We start from the raw sequence: 16,548 nt of genomic DNA, 5'->3' as shown, positions 1-16,548 counted from the left end.
ATAAGTAAGTGGCACACGTGTTTTCTTCCAGACTACAAAATTACAGATACTTTATTTACAATCAGATCAATCTGAAAATGTAAATGTGCTCAAGTATTTAAAATTATATTGCTAATACGACGGATTTGGAGAAAACCATCTCAAAGAAAAAAATATTTTAGTTGATCTTTGGTGCTTAGAGAAATACATTAGAAATAAATGTATAATAAAAATATGATACAATCATATAACTGGAAAATAATGCTAAAAATGAAATAGTACAAGGAATATGGAAGTATTCCATTGAAGCATTGTTTATCTTTTCAGTCCTTGTAAATGTTAAATGATGACAATCAATTATAACTTGTAAAATGAGAGTAAAGCTCAAGTGAATGTATATTAAAAATATTCGAAAATGATTAGTTTAAAACAGTTTGTGACTTTTCTATATTTAAAACCAACATCAGCAAATCCAAAGAACTTAATATAAGAATGTGCTTCAGCTTCCATTCCTTGAAATATTTAAAACAAAAATAAATATCTTTATAAGGATATATGAAACAGATTCTATGCAGCTGAAGTATAAGATGTGTTTTTACATACAAGAAAAAAAAAAAAACATTGTTTTAGCCTAAAAATGTTTGTTCATGTTTTAATGATTAATGATTATTAAATGACAATTATATTCCCATGGCACGATTTTGTATAATTTTCATAGATAATGAAATCATCCATTGCTTAAAATTATTTTATTAAATTTACTCATTGTAGAGGGGTATAAGGAAAGTCTGAATTGAACCCTCTCATAGGAAGTGATATGTGTAGAAGGGTCAAATACTACTTTTTCCTCTAAAGAATGTGATCATAGCTGATGTCTCCTCTAGTGTATAGGCTGCTAGCAAAACTTTCAATTTCCTCATTTCTTTTTCTTCTCTTTTCTTATTTTAAACAATGAAAATTCCTGGAAATTAGAAATTGCTCTATTTCTATCTGTGGCTGAGTTAATTCATGTCCATTTTATGTGGGCAACAGAGTACAGAAGCATAAAGACAAAATGCTGTGCTCCTACTTAAGTTGTAAAACTGCTAAAGAGAAAATCAGAGAAAACTTGAGAATTTAGAGTCCACTTTTATGATTCCAATCTTTTTTTTTCCATACAGTATTTCCATTTCTAAATAGCAGGGTACAGATACATATCAGAAATTTTTATTGCAGTCTACTTAATTTAGATGTCAAAACAGTTAAACATAACTAGACAGCTATTAAACTCACATGTTTCACCCTTTAATAATTGCAGTGATAAAACTAAAAATCTAGTTGAAATTAGGTTGAAATTAGGAATCCTGTTAATCACTGTTTAACAAATGTATATATACAAAATAGATAAATTGTAGATAATTAACTATTTTATTTTTTTTTATTAATACAGAAAAAAAATTTTGGTAAGAAAAAAAATTCACCAAGTAACAGTGGTACAAATTAAGCTCTGAAGTGCTATAGTCTCCTAGATTCTCAAGTGATGTGCCATGTACACATTTTTTTCTTTTCAAGTTTTGAAAGAGATATATGTATCTTATGTAGGCCTCAAACAAGAACCCTAGAATTTGATGGGATTATGGGATTAGATTTGACTTAACCCTACGTTTGACCTTCTGCAGTAGATGAAGATGTATGTATTTATTATTTTTAATGTTTAATGTTAAATTTTTAATGCCTCTGAAACAAGGAATGGGATCAAAAGTCCTTCTGGCTTGCGTTCCCAGCAAGCTGAAGGATGGTGAAGTGCCACCACATAAACTCTCTCCAGTTTCACAGTACACCTCAGATATTAGGCTCCAGCTGATACAAGCCCTGGATCTCCATAACATGCCATAATGCACACTCTTGAAAGAGCTAATGCTTAGCTAATATGCAGAGTGTTGAAAAATAAATATGAAAAGAGATCAGACTAAAAAAAAATCTTGTACTTCAGAAAAGATTTTTGACACATTCATCACCTACCATTTTTGGCAGAGACGTTAATACACCCTATTCATCCGTACTTACATTTCATATCTAGGTTCTTTCAGACATCCACAGAGAATACTATCTAATTCTAGAAATTTGCTTGTTTGTCTGATTGCCTTGCTTCAATATCACTTCAACAGCTTCCATATTGACCCAGTTCTTTGTAGCCAAAGGAATGGCCTGTAGTGCAGGACCTCTCTCATCTTCTCACTACTAAGCATAAATAATTTACTTGGCTTTCTTGAAATTACCTCTTCGTGTGTTTTGGCCTTGATATTCTATTTACACTTTAATACATAAGTTTCCTGCTTTTCTTACATTTCAAAATATATTTTAATATGTAATATATTATTATACTTTGTATAATATATATATTGTTTAATGTATTTTTAAATATATACATATATATATATTCCTAACATCTTTTAATTCCTAAGAGATTCCTTTACTCCACTGTTTCACTACATGTTTTGAGATTTTAGTTTCCTTATGATTGGCAAGGCTCTACCATCATGTTTCTAAAAGATTACCACCTAAGTTTACCTTTTTGTTGCTGTCTTCAAATTTATTTTAATGAGCTTTCTCAGTTTGATACAGCTCCTCATATAAAGTTCAAGATTAATTTCATATTTTTGTTTTCCTTTATTCCTGGGGTATCAAATCTGAGTTCATTATGGTCAGTTTTGGCACTTTCTGAGCACGTCATTGTCATTCTTTCTCTCATTGAAAAAATCTATTCTGCTTTAGGACAGCTGTTTCTACATTTATTTTATACTCTTATATTAAAGATGAAATAAAATCAATAAAAACATGTTAACTAGACCACTAATGTTTGAACTGGGGATAATTAAAGCATCACTAAACTTCTCTGTGCTTTACATGTGCTCTAAACTGTAAGTCTAGTTTAATATTGGAATGTATATTAAAAATTAGTTCAAGAACAAATCAATACATTTCCTGTTACACTACAAAAGTAGAGTGTTAAACTAGAAATTAGTAAAGGATTATAAAAGCAATAGAAAAACAACAATGCTGTACTCCACAGAAGGAAATGGAATCTTTTTAATTCATAACAATGACACTGAACTTCTGCAGTAGTTGAAAGTCATAAATCTGCATTAGACAGATTTATGATTCATATATTAATTTCTGCTAGCACTACCATTCAGCAAATAAAGTAGAACCATATAACAAAAAGATTCCAGTGATTACCTAAAAACAAGTTGGGAATGCTTTCTTCAAAAGAGCGAGAGGTCAGAGAAAAGTTATTTTATGCTGCTTAGCAATAAAACATCAAGCCAATAAGATTTAAAATTAAGGAGTTTCTCTCCTTAATCTGTAGATTATCTTTTTTAGCATACATTAAGCAGGTTGATTACATGGCCCAGCCAGGAAGAAAAAGATAAATTAAATTCCATTTAAAACATTGCAGGATATTAGTTTCTGATTTTCTCTTTCCATTGCACAGAACCCTCACCAAGGCTCTGTTGTGACAGCTCATGGGTATTGTAAAGTTATTAAAAAAAAAAAAAAAAGACTAGTGAAAAAGAGGAAATATGAGTTACGTACAATCATACATATAATATCCCGCCTTCTTCTAGTTGAATGGGTTACTGTCTAAAAAGACAAGAGTGAGAATATAGAAACTTCTGCTGCAGGTGAAGTTAGAAATATGTATGTTCATCAGAGATAACCAGCACAGATGTTTGGATCAGTTTCTTTAATTCCAGTAATTAATTAATCACCTTACCTTCATTTCTGATTTATGCCAATATAATCTCATCCTACTTCAGTGTCATGTAATCTTTGGAAAATAAATATTTGTTTATCTGTTTATCTGTGTAAATATACAGTAAAGATTTTTTCATTCTGAGAGCAAAATACTCTGTAGCACTGTGCCTGTTCTAAAAAAAAATTCAAGAAACAGTATGTCCCTAGGTGCCAAAATTTAGAACAGAATCAAACATGTATTTACTTGAAATGGTGCTAAAAGCTATTCTTCAGCTTAAAATACATGGTGGAATAGATTTCTTTTGTAACAAAAATAGTAATACCTTTCAATCTCTTGAAAATTTAAATATTCAAAGCAAACAAACAAAACAGAAGAATACCAATAAGCAGTATTCTAAAGCAAAGAAATCAGAGTTCATTCTGCACTTTCATTTGCTTTCTTATGCCTTTATCACTAAACGATTTAGAAAACGCATGACAGTTAATTTACATATTTTATCATTTACTTACTATTCTCAGTATTAGCAAAGTTCCATGCTACATATTCCTACATGTATTCCTATATATATTTTTTCCATAAATAAAGATATTGCACTGATACACAAAGCTTGATTTCAGACACATTTTTGCACTAAGAAAAATAAAAAACTAAGGCTACAAAAACCAAGGTGTACCTAACCGAAATTACTTTTCTTTCTAATTTTCCTTCCATTCTAATATTTCCTTCACTAAATTAAATTAACATCTAATTGTGACCAGTGGAAGTTTGGGAACAAGAATTCAGTTTTCAGATGATATCTCAGTCATAACATAACATAACATAACATAACATAACATAACATAACATAACAGTCCTCGATATTTTCTTAGAAATTCTTAAATTCACATCCAACTATTAGGATGTAGCCTAGAATATGTAGCACTTGAGTACCATTCTCCATATTCAAAACACAACCCTAACTGACTTCAATTCTACTTGTAAGTCCTTGAGTCATAGTTTATCTGATTCTATAAAACAGATGTCTCAACCTGGACAACAAGCAAATGCACCATTAGCAGTCAACATGGTAACTTAACCAGGCATGCTGGTTAAGTGGTTAAATTGAACATTACTTTGGAACATTACCATGAAACAAAAAATCGAATTCCTCACAAGAACATTCAACTTCATTCACTGTAAGAGGATACTTTGCCTTCTGCTGTTGTCTCACCTATTCCTTACACACTTCCAAACTAGTAAACAGATGGAATAGAGGCCCTACCTCATCAGTTATAGATAGGTTTAAAGTTGAAATTGGCTATAGTTTCAGCCACTAAGCAACTATTTATTATCATTAAATCAAATCAAAACAAAGAATAACTGCCTCTCTTGACCACAACAATAAATAATATCACAGCTGAAAACATACCAAACCCATTCTCATATTGATAGCAGGCTTACTTTTGAGTGTTAGATTTCCAAGTCCTACTTTCCATTTATTGTAACATAATTGCCACATCAGTTATTATTTATAATGACCAATGACTTTTATACATATAAGCACCACATTAATTATACACATACACATAATACACATACATGTTATACTATTGTTTAATTCAAAAAGAGTTTTTATTAACTTAAAGGGTCTCTTCTCACAGTTCATCCACACCTTTAAGTTGTGAACACAAAGTTATAGGAAATAACTAATAAGTAATCTGTAACATTGCACACTGTCATAAATACAGTCAATGCAGGGGGCTATAGTTTTTTTTTTTTTTTTTTTTTTTAAACTAGTGGCTTTATAGCTTTTATTTACGAAGATTTAAGTGAACTACCTAATAGCTTTCAGATAAATACATCTATCTTGTCCCTTTCTTGTTTTTATGGTGTAAGCGTAAGTTCACCTCCCTGAAATTTTTATTTTCCTATTCAATGATGTAGTGTAAGCATGATAGTACATGATTAAAGTATACAGTATACAAAAATTACTGCTATAGCATGTCTGAAAGCTCATTTAAGAAAGGCTTCTGAAGTAGATATTACAGTAATAAGACAAATAATAATAATAATAACAGCCAAATCCAAGAATGGGTAGAAGAACTTGTTCACATGTCCATGGCAATTAATGAATCTTATTCTGTAATATCATTTAGCTAAGAATAACTCAAATGTAAAATGAATAGGAATAAATTTCTTTTAACTAGAAGCATCAGGCTTGAAGCAGAGGGAAATGACCTCCTTTACTTTAAACATCACTTGTGCCACCTCTTATAAGGGTTCTCTACTATGTTTTTAGTGCTTATATCGACATAATTGGGTGGTGACTCAGGCTGGCCTTTGCATTTTTGTAAAGAGTAATTCTCTCAGTAATTTGTGTTGCACTCTATTGCACAAAGTCCAGCTATTTGAACTCATGTCATTCTCAAAATTTCAGGCTGAGGTATTTTTCTTGCAAAAGAAATAAATCTACAACAGCAAAAATCAGCTGAAGAAAATAAATCTAAAAAATAAAAGAAGGACTAATTTGTGTTTTAACAAAACATTTTAATGTGCAGTAACTGTAGTCAACCCAAATACAGCTACTATTCTCCATCTCTGCTAGTTTTACAATAAAGTGTGACCCTGATCTCACTTATATATGTTATTTCTATTAAAACTAGGTAATTCGGCATTGGTTGCCTTTTTAATAAAGATGAATATGTTGAATACCACAGATGGAAGTTAATGAGTGTTACGCTTCTAAAAATTCTTCTGTACCTTTCAAAATTTTATTTTTAATTGCTTAGATATGATAGCTGAGGATGTGGGAATACAATCAAGGATTCTACATTTCCACTCCAAAAGTGCAGAATAGGACAAATATGAAATGAAAGTTCCAACTGCTTTGATTAAAATCATTGCACCAAAAATAATAGATATGCAAGTGCCTTAATTTTTACCTATATAAAATTGATCAGCGTATGTCAATTATTACATGAATGTTGCTTAATGTACTTGAATATTATGAAGAATTATAAATTATGTTACCTAAAGATTACCTAGAAATCCTGTCTTTACCAATTTTAATCAGAAATCACCCAAGAAAGTATTTTAGCCTAACATGCCTTTGTTTTGTATCTTCTTATACGTAGATTTGTGTCTGTGCCTATATCAAGAAATTTCCCTATTTTTATAACACAGCCAACAAGGGTTAAAGTGATAATTTCAATATTTTTCATGCATCTTGGAAAAAATATTCAGTTCGACTATGATTTACCATGTAAATAATGGACTGACTAGAATTTTAAGAGACCACACTGGTATGCAATTAGTGCATAAGAAATCATAGTATTACTACACAAAAAAATGCATAAAAATGTCACACATAAAGACTCTAATTAAATAATCAATAGTGCATGACTGATGAGAAAGCTGTCAACAGTTAATATATTACAAGATAACAAATATGATTAATTTTTTTTTGTGCAGTCTTCCACCCTCAAAGATTTCAGATATAAACCCGACCTGACCCCTCCGAAATAGCTTTTACAAGTTCATATAGATAGGAAAGAAAAAAAAAATGGACACAAGGAAAAGTAGGACTCAGCACAAGGGAAAGCAAGAGTCAGTATGAGAGTCCAAACAAAAAACAGGCATTCCTTCTGACATTTCAGTTTGCAGGACGACATTTACTTCGGAGACAATGAGGCAGCAGGATGCCCCTTCCCAGATCCTAATAATGTGAATCATCCTCCAGGTCCTAAGGCTGAGATATGAACATGCAGTTACTTAAGTTCTGCTCTCCCTCCTCATCCTGCTTATGCATCTAGCCTTCAGCAGGGTCTTTAATCACTAAACTACCACAACTGTGGTATATAATTATGTACTGCTGTCCACAGGACTAGGAAATATAATTTATTGTAGCAATCATAACTGAGAATGTTTCTGTTGTTTTTAATATATCATATGTATTCTTTTAATAATAGCACAGAATTGCTTTATAAGAAATACCTATAATGCTAAAACTTTTTATATATCTTGTGACAGACAGTGTGTATGAATGTTTTGAGACCATTTTGTTACAAAGAGCACAGAGAATAAGCCATGTCACAACCAGTTTATGACATTATCTGAAATTGTTTGTTATATCTTTCACATGAACATATTTGGAAGCACAGATTTTATTTATTTATTTAATGTATTTCTAACCTACTGAAATGAAATGCAACAGTATTTGTTGGTGTCAGAAGCTTTCTTCTCTGTTAGGAACAAGATTTTACACTCAGCCCTGACTATGATTTCCCACTATGGGTCTTTCTGATATTCTGCAAACAACTGTTGCTTGCTACCAAAAATTTAAAATTATCTACAGTTGGTGAAGCTAAGAGAAAGCATTAAACTCTATCTTTGCCACACCAACATTTTATCTACATATGTTAATTACATCCTGTTTTTAACATCTACCGTCAAATGCCAAATAGCTTAGCATATTAGCCTGGATAATCTTTGCATGTGTTCATAAGAGAATGAAGCCAATGATTTGGTTGATGATCCACACTTATTGGAGAGGCTCAAGGTCACTTTAAATAATGATTTTAACCAAATGCAAGTCATGCCAAATGCACATAGGATTAGGCTTTAAAAATGTTGTGTGTGCAAAGGTACAGAAGTGGAAACAACTACTTAATGCACTGAATGTTTTCTTCTAGTATTTCTTCTGATCCTGATAGCTCCTACTCAGCTTTTCTCTAAATCCAAAACATCAGTGGTTGACTTTTAGGGTCTGTAGATACTCATATTTCCTAGTTTTGCATATTTCCACAAAAGTGTGTCTTGACAAACTGAGCAATTTATCAGGCAGCAGGCTGAAGCCTGCCCAGATCCAAACAGCAATCTTCCTTTAGGGCTTGATTGAACAGGCATTTTAAAAGCTTTCCTAAAAGATTGTTCTTCTAATATAAAATAGTCATAGTCATAATTTTAATTATGAATGGATAAGGAAATACTACCTATGGTTTATATAAAAGGCTAGATCTTAGAAACAAACCCCATGACTCCCTTCTGTTCTAAGGTGATCCAAACTCATCTACTCTCTCTCATGACTGTTATTTAGTTATTTCAAGTTATTCAGAATGAGAATAACTCATGAGATTTGATGACATGATGAGATTCAGTGAAAAAAAATCAGCATTCATTGCAAAAAAACACTTAACATGATCTAATTTTGCACCACTCATCTTCACCCTGATACTAGAATTTTTATTTATTATTTTTTACTATTTTTATAATTTAAGTTTTTACTAATACAATTTACTAATATTTATGGGCTTTATCTAATGATCTTTATGTCAAATGATCAAATATTATTGACACAAATTCTCTTAGAGGCTTGTCTGTGCTTTTTTGAATGACATTGTCTATCCTTACAAGTTTGATTCTGTGTGGTATGAACCTTGTCCCTAGACACTAGAGAGACTTCTGGAGCACTGAAGGTTCTCCCAACCTTTTCTCTGCCCTACTTGGAACGTTCAAGCACAAGCAAAGTCAGAATACCCAGTAGTAATATTTCTCTCTTCCTTGTGCACTTTCTCTTCTGAAGTGCCGAGCAATAGCACTGTACTATATCTTTCTGAAACTTATAACATTATTATAACTTTTTTAGCACATACTACAGATGGCTAGGGCCCACCATCTTTAAAACAAGGCCCTGTTCATTCAGATAAAAAATAGTCTAGTTGGAATCAAGGATAACTTTCCATTACCCACTGAAAGATTTTTTCTTTTAGTAAAATTGCAGTCTTTGCCTTCCAAGTGAAGTGCTTTCTAGTGAACATGTTCAATGTTAAGATAATCAGATAGCTTTGAAAACATAGATAGCAGCATGAATAAACACAATCATGGCATCTTTAATAAATAAATTCTTTAACTGTCTTGTTTATGCTCGAGTTATTCCTATCATCATTAAAGTCAGGAGATTCCTGAAGTGAGTAGCATTACTCATATGCATGAAATTTTGAAGGATTGATCTTCGGTGCATTTCAAGGCTAAATCTTCCCAGGGATCACATGCACAGAAGGTTAACTGATATTCTCTGGTGTAAACAAAATAGTTAACTAAAGTTCTTATGCCATTTTAAAAAAATAGTCATAAAAAGAATCAAAAATATATGGAGACATTAAGAAGATAGTTAATGCTCTATTTAAATAAATATCCCAGTCATATATTCGTATGCTTTGTTGAAAAATTGCTGACTCAATAAAAGTAGGCATATGTCTTCAATAGTAACTTGTAAAATATTTAACCAGTGATACTAAAAGAGTAAATGTCAAACATGACATTTTCATTAAATATACTGCTGTAAAGAGTACTTGCCTTAAAGAAGTTTATTAAAATTATAAAAACTTATTCTATTTTTGTGTCTGTTTCTTCCATGTGACAAAACAAGAATACCAAAAGCAACAATAGTACATGAAATCCTTCTCTTACCATGGCAACTGGGCAGCGCTCTGTTCCATCCAGGTCTTCCATCATCTCCCATGATACACGTTAGCGTGGAATATCCTTGAAGAACATAACCAGGATCGCAGTAATATGTGACAGTTGACCCCAATTTATAATCCATTCCAAGTCTTGTTCCATTCATTATATTCCCAGGATCAAAGCAAGATTCACGCAGTTTTGCTATAAAATAATCAAGTGTAATTCTGAGAAAAATATGAAACTTTACAAACATTTTCTGGTGCTCTGTCAAAGTCTGTTTGAGCATCCTGTGAGGATCCCCACATTTCTTATATTTTTTCCCTGATTATACCTATAGAGCACCATTATAAGAACTCTTTTTCCTGGGTTCACTATGACGAGAAACATAGTTAATTAGGAAACCTTAACTTACATTTTATGGAATGATCCCACCAGACTAGATGCATCTTAATGTGATGAGGTCTTAAAACTGAAGTGGGGGGGAGCCAATACAATACCTACTTTAGATGAAATAAAAAGTATGCATATGAGCCACATTTCACAATTTATTCAGAATTAATAAACCACAGGTAGATATCTGTATCCCTATATATCGTTTGATGTATTTTCATACAATTTTTCTTTTCTCACTGGAGGACACAACATGAAACTATTCCTGAGATCTCCTTCCTTTGCTGCAAACAGCTATGGCTATTTTTTTTGAAAATTCCTTCTAACATCCATATACCCTTATCCTTGCATTCCCTCTCCTTCCATAACATGAAAAACAGTACATCTAATAGCCAAGGAATAAGAAACTGCACGGAAATAATAATGCAGGACTTTTAAATAACAGCACTAATACACCATTTTTTTTTTCTATTAATGAAGTAACAGTAAAGGTATCAGGAAATGGCAGAAGCTGGAATGAGGTGACACTTTTGTGCCATGCAGAATGGAGACTAATTTATTTTATCAGGTAGAGGATAGAAATTCCAGATTTTCTTCTTAGTTGTTTATGGGTGTCATGGAGAGGATCAATAGGGAATCATTTACTCCCTGCAAGAACTAGGAGGAAACAAATGGAGTTATCAACGGCCAATTTGAAAATCAGCTAAAGAGGTGTTTTACTACAGCATGCTTATTCACACTGTGGAGCTTTCTCCTGCAGGCTGGTAGCATTGCCAGAAGACTACGTGGGCTTCAAAAATCTTGGAAGGCTATTTAAGAGCTTTAAATACACGGACTCTTCCTTGGATTCTGTAGGTTCCCAAGCTAGATTTTCTCAAAGCTTACAGGTACTAGGGAAAAATCATTAAATGTTCAATCATTTTGTTATACGTTAGTCACATATCTGCTATAAGTAACTACAAGAGAGAAGATACTGAAGGAAACAGTCTGTTTGTTTGATCTCCTGTGCCCATTTGTATACTGTAATATTTATGAGAGGAAAGAAAAAGATACATTGCAAAATCATAAAGTTATATTTGCATTTGAATAAGGAGACAAGGATTAACTCTTCTGAAATGTCAACATCAAATTTTCCAAAGGAATGTGAGGATCTCCTAATGTGGTTAACATTTTATCACATTTATATCTCCAACCCGCACAACATTGCTTCTGATATGAAAACCCACACAATGACTACTAATAGTTACAAAACATAGTTTATTAAGAACAGATATTAGAGATTCAAGATGATTCATTTAGGTAGTTCCAATTTGGTGCCTGGGACACTTAACTACCTCCTATTCTGAATGACAGTGCTTCAAAATACAACACAGAAAGAAAGGCTAAAGCCTCGGTAACACTCATATTCTGAAATTATGTGGTCCAGATAAAAGTTAAGATGTATACTTTATTAGAAACTCTTTAACATATCACATAATTATCATAATAACTACTATGTAATCCAACTACACTCTCACTTGGGAAGTTTGACAGACCTTTCAAGTTCAAATTCTCAACTTTGAATGAAACAGTGCATTTAATTCAGGTGCATCTCAACATTTTGATAACAGCTAGAATTGAAAAGAATGAAGTCCTTTCTAACTGAACTACAAAAAAAGCTACATATTGTGAGATAACTATTGAGTTTACAACAAGAAATTGACTTTTCAGAATTCTAGCAGACCCTCGGATTAAGGATTGTATAGATAAGGCAACCTATTATATCTGGTGTGTAAACCAAAAACTGAGGAAAGACATTATCTGTCATAGCACAAACTTTCTGTGGGGAACAATGACAGTCGTGTAATTTTCTTTTCTCCAAATATATGGTTGTGACAGATTTTTGAAACTGCTGACTAAACACTTACAATGTCACTGTGGAAATCCAAGGTTCTTAATAACTATTCTTAAAAATAAAATCTGAAATACTTAGCACCTTCAAATTACTTCTGAAAATCTAAAGTACCTGAGAAGCAAACTCGGAAAGTCACTGCATCAGGCTATAATCTATGAAGAAAGAATTCAAATGTGGTAGAAGGAAGCCAGCTAACTGAAGCCAGCTTCTTCCTGATCAAACCCAGTTTCCTCAGCCTCTCCTATTATGTCATGTACTCCATGCTGCTAATCATCTGAAGGATCTACTATGGCCTGCCGTACAGAGGTCTAGTCCAGGAGTTTTTCATTTTGGTCAAGAATCTGGATTTTTTTTTTTCATTTTACAGGAATCTGAGACGCAAATATGCCAAAATACCTTACTAAATAAAGGAAAGATAAAATGAATTAAACATTGGGGGGAAAAAAGAACATTCTGGAAAGTGTTGTCAATGAATCATTATTTTTGTAAGAAACAAATGATAACTTTGGTTGTGTTTTTTTTTAAACTGTGATTTTAACATCATCATGTGTCATATATCATATGATATGATATATGATATGATATAATATAGTAGAAGCTCGATCTTAAATTGCTATTTTTACAATGCTCTGTTTTATATGAATAGATATCGCATAGGCAAAACCGAAGCATCACAAGACAGAGAAGATTTATTCTCATGTATTGAACGTTTTTAATGGAAGAGAAAAAATATTTCCTTTACCTTTGTACTCCAGGTGGAAACCAGTGAAACTAACAGATCCATCACTCCGAAAAGCCAGATGCATGGTGTTTGAACTACTTTCTATCCTCTCAGGCAGCTTGCTATCTTGAAAGCTCCCAATCAGTGGGCTATTAGTGTCTGGCCCATCATAGATATAAAGAAAGTCATAATTTGGTTCTATACTGAAACTGTAGAACAACAACAACAAAAAAAGGCAGCTAGAATATGCTTGGCATAACATTTTGACTCAAATAAAATATTAACATTTGTGATTTCATAAAAGAAAAAAAGATAACCTCAGAATAATCATTTGTGTAAATACTTAATTAAAAATCTATGAAAACCTGTATTTATTGACTCTCTGCTTAGAAAATAATATTATGTAGCTGCTAGTCAGCAAAATATGTAAACTGAAAATACTGATAATAGGAAATATTTCTAAATCTTAGAAATAGAAAATAGAAATAAGAAAAAGAAAGTTAGAATCTACAGGAATCTCTGGAAGAAATGCTTTATGATACAATGCAGTCAGCTGCAGAATACTAGATTGTGCACCCGTAGGCAGCCTGAGCATTTTCACACTGTAAAGGGATAATCCTCCAAAAACTCTGAGGTAACATTTTAAGCATCATCAATATAGTCCAGAAGGTCTAGTATTTAAACATTCCCCCTGCTTTCTGTCATGATGTTCAGATGGATTTTGAACTTAATTTTAGTTAAGGGCAGAGAATTAAACAAACTTCCTATTGTCCTTGCACAAAAAAGAGACATCAAAAATAGAACTATAATCACTAGAAGTATTCTATCTTTAATAGTCACTAGCTTCTGATATAAACCAATATAGGCATTTGTGGAAGAATTGTTTCTGAAAGAATTGTTTGAAAGCAGGAACTGACAGGAAAACTAGGGCCTAGCAGAAGTTTTGGCATTACAGAAGCTCCTTGGGGTGATACACAGTTGCCACTTCCAGGATGGCTGGTGCGCACGGACTCTGCTCCTCCACGGTTCCCTGGGCAGCACAATCTGCCCTCCTGGCAGCTGCAAAGGGGAGTAACGGAGGATGGAGCGGAGTGAAGGCATCGCGGCCAAACTCTGTTGCACTCCCTGTGCTGGGCCGCTGATAAGCCGAAGAGTAGCTGTCTAATGGGAGATATACGATAACGTGTCCGTTTGAGCCAGGAAAGGTGGCAAATCACTCCTTTTGGATGAACTTTGCTTGAACTTTGCTCATTATAATGTGAAAATCACACCTCTATCGCAAAAGTTACCCGCCTCCGAGGTACGACCACTCCTCCCTGAGCATGGGCTCTAGATTTTTGATTGATTGTACCTTTAAATGAAAGCAAGAAACTTTTTCACCAATCAATAACAATATTAAGTATGACTCTAGTCACTCAAGCTCTACCTGAATGTAAAGAAAAGTATAAAAGGTGAACTAAGGATGAAAAGGAGGAGGGAAGAATCCATCGTAACTCCTGGGTCAGTCAACAGGCTGATCCCCCTTTCCTCCCCTCGGGTTGGGACGCTGCCTGAGGAGACTCGAGACTGAGAGAGCCCTCTCCCATCTTCTGGGGTGAGTGGTGATTGCACATTTGTACATCAGAGCTAGCTAAAACCCCATGCTCTAGTAGAGAATTTCCTGTACTGACATCCGAAACCTGCTTTGTAAATGTTGCATTTGAATAAATCATACTGTTTGTGAACTCGACTACTTGTTCGGGCGGGGAGGTGATCGGACCTACAGTTGACAGACTGTTCGTGAATCCGATATTGCCAGGGTCGAGCTTATAGTTGATCCCACTGTTTGGGAACTCGATTCGCTCCTAGGAAGGTGATCGGACCTACGGTCCACAGACTGTTCGGGAATCCGATACTGATTTGATATCTCCTTCCCCCACCACCACCACCACTACCACTACGGCTTTCAAACTGCAACATTTCACAACATTAAAGACCTGATCCACCAAATTTTTCCAAAATATTTCCTTCTAGAAGAAATGCAAAGATTAACAGCCTGGATTTTTGAAAAGGAATATTTTGCGTCTTTGAGTTTAACAGTTACCTGGAATGCGTCCCACTCAGAAGAATTATTTCACGATATTTAGTAGATTTTTTTTTTTTAATTCCAGAATTTTGGTTTATTTATTTTAATGGGACACTACAACCAACATTTTTATCTTGCATATGGTATTATCATATGTCGTAATTTGTAGGTCTATTTTTCACACATAGTAAATAAGTCAATTAATTTCAACAAGGGGTTACAGATAGTGCAGAGAGCAGAATATCCTTTGTGAGCTCCATTCAGCCAAACTGCACTGTGATAAATGGAAATGCTGAAACTGTTTCACTTAACCACGACTGCAGCACCTTCAGTTGTTCACAAAGCTATATGGGCTAATACAACCACATTTAAACACTTATTTAGATTTTTTGTTTAAATATTGGGAGAGTGTGGCATATGAAATGTGGTCAGTGTATAGGTATCCTCCTCCAAGGCCTCCCTCCTGGGTTAGGCAGGACACAATGGATTAGCCCACACCAGCTGCTCTGATTGATAGAGTCCTCACAAATGCACCACTTCCACCACATCCCACGCAACCTAAGTGTGCCCAGGAAGATCTCATTAACAAGCTCAAGCGCTGTGCATATTGAATACTTGAGTGTCCCCACTGAGATTGCCACCAAAGATAATAATTATGCATCGCCTTGATAGCCATTGCAGGTATACCAGATGTTATCCTATAGATCTTTTGAATAACTGCCAATAGTTAAGTAGCAAATATGATTTTAAAAATTATGAGCAAGTAGCAGTTTACCTGATAAATGCCAACGATATAACATAATCATTATTAACAGTGATAGTCCAGTCACAGTCTCTGCTGTGGGGATATGGATGAGGAAAGTTTGGTGACAGTATAAAACCTGATGAGCCGGTCAAGTTTCCTCCACAGGGAGCTATAAATAAAAACAAATTGGATTTGAGGAGAGATGGCAGAAAAAAAAAAGAAGCAATCTGTTCACTGACATTTAATGTCCTCCCAAAGTTAAACTGGAAACAACTGAGCTTTAATAGAAACAAAAGCTGAATTGACATTTCCCCTTAGTCAGATATTAATTACTACCAAGTGAAGCACTTGTTTCTGAACTTTATATCCTTTTATTTGTCTCCATGGCACTATATCCAGGCCAGTGTTCTTCTGAAAACACTGAACTGAAGAAAGGCTTTGGCTGTTGACATAAAATGACATTAGCTTTTCCCTTTCAAATTCTTGTTATAGGCTTTTTAAAAGAAGCTCTGTAGAATATGAGATACAATTTACTTACTTACACTAATGCAACTACATGCATTCTCACATGACA

The 16,548-nt window shown here is 33.6% G+C and overlaps 1 protein-coding gene across 3 annotated transcripts in view; it reads right to left on the bottom strand.

The window, feature by feature from the left end:
• CSMD3 (CUB and Sushi multiple domains 3) overlaps positions 1–16,548 on the bottom strand; it is a 574,767-nt gene that overhangs the window by 137,598 nt on the left and 420,621 nt on the right. For all 3 annotated transcript variants that reach the window (XM_088523156.1, XM_088523167.1, XM_088523178.1), the window contains 3 exons: positions 16,005–16,143; positions 13,186–13,373; positions 10,166–10,360 (listed from right to left, as the gene is read on the bottom strand). In XM_088523156.1, the coding sequence (XP_088379282.1) occupies positions 10,166–10,360; positions 13,186–13,373; positions 16,005–16,143 (522 nt within the window). The remainder of the gene's footprint in view (positions 1–10,165; positions 10,361–13,185; positions 13,374–16,004; positions 16,144–16,548) is intronic.

The sequence above is a fragment of the Tinamus guttatus genome, unplaced genomic scaffold, assembly GCF_059628265.1.
Source record: "Tinamus guttatus ecotype Peru unplaced genomic scaffold, ASM5962826v1 Tinamus_guttatus_pri_ptg000012l, whole genome shotgun sequence".
Classification (NCBI taxonomy): Eukaryota; Metazoa; Chordata; class Aves; order Tinamiformes; family Tinamidae; genus Tinamus; species Tinamus guttatus.
Note: the sequence above shows the minus strand (reverse complement) of the source record. Positions and strands in the feature narration are given on the sequence as shown.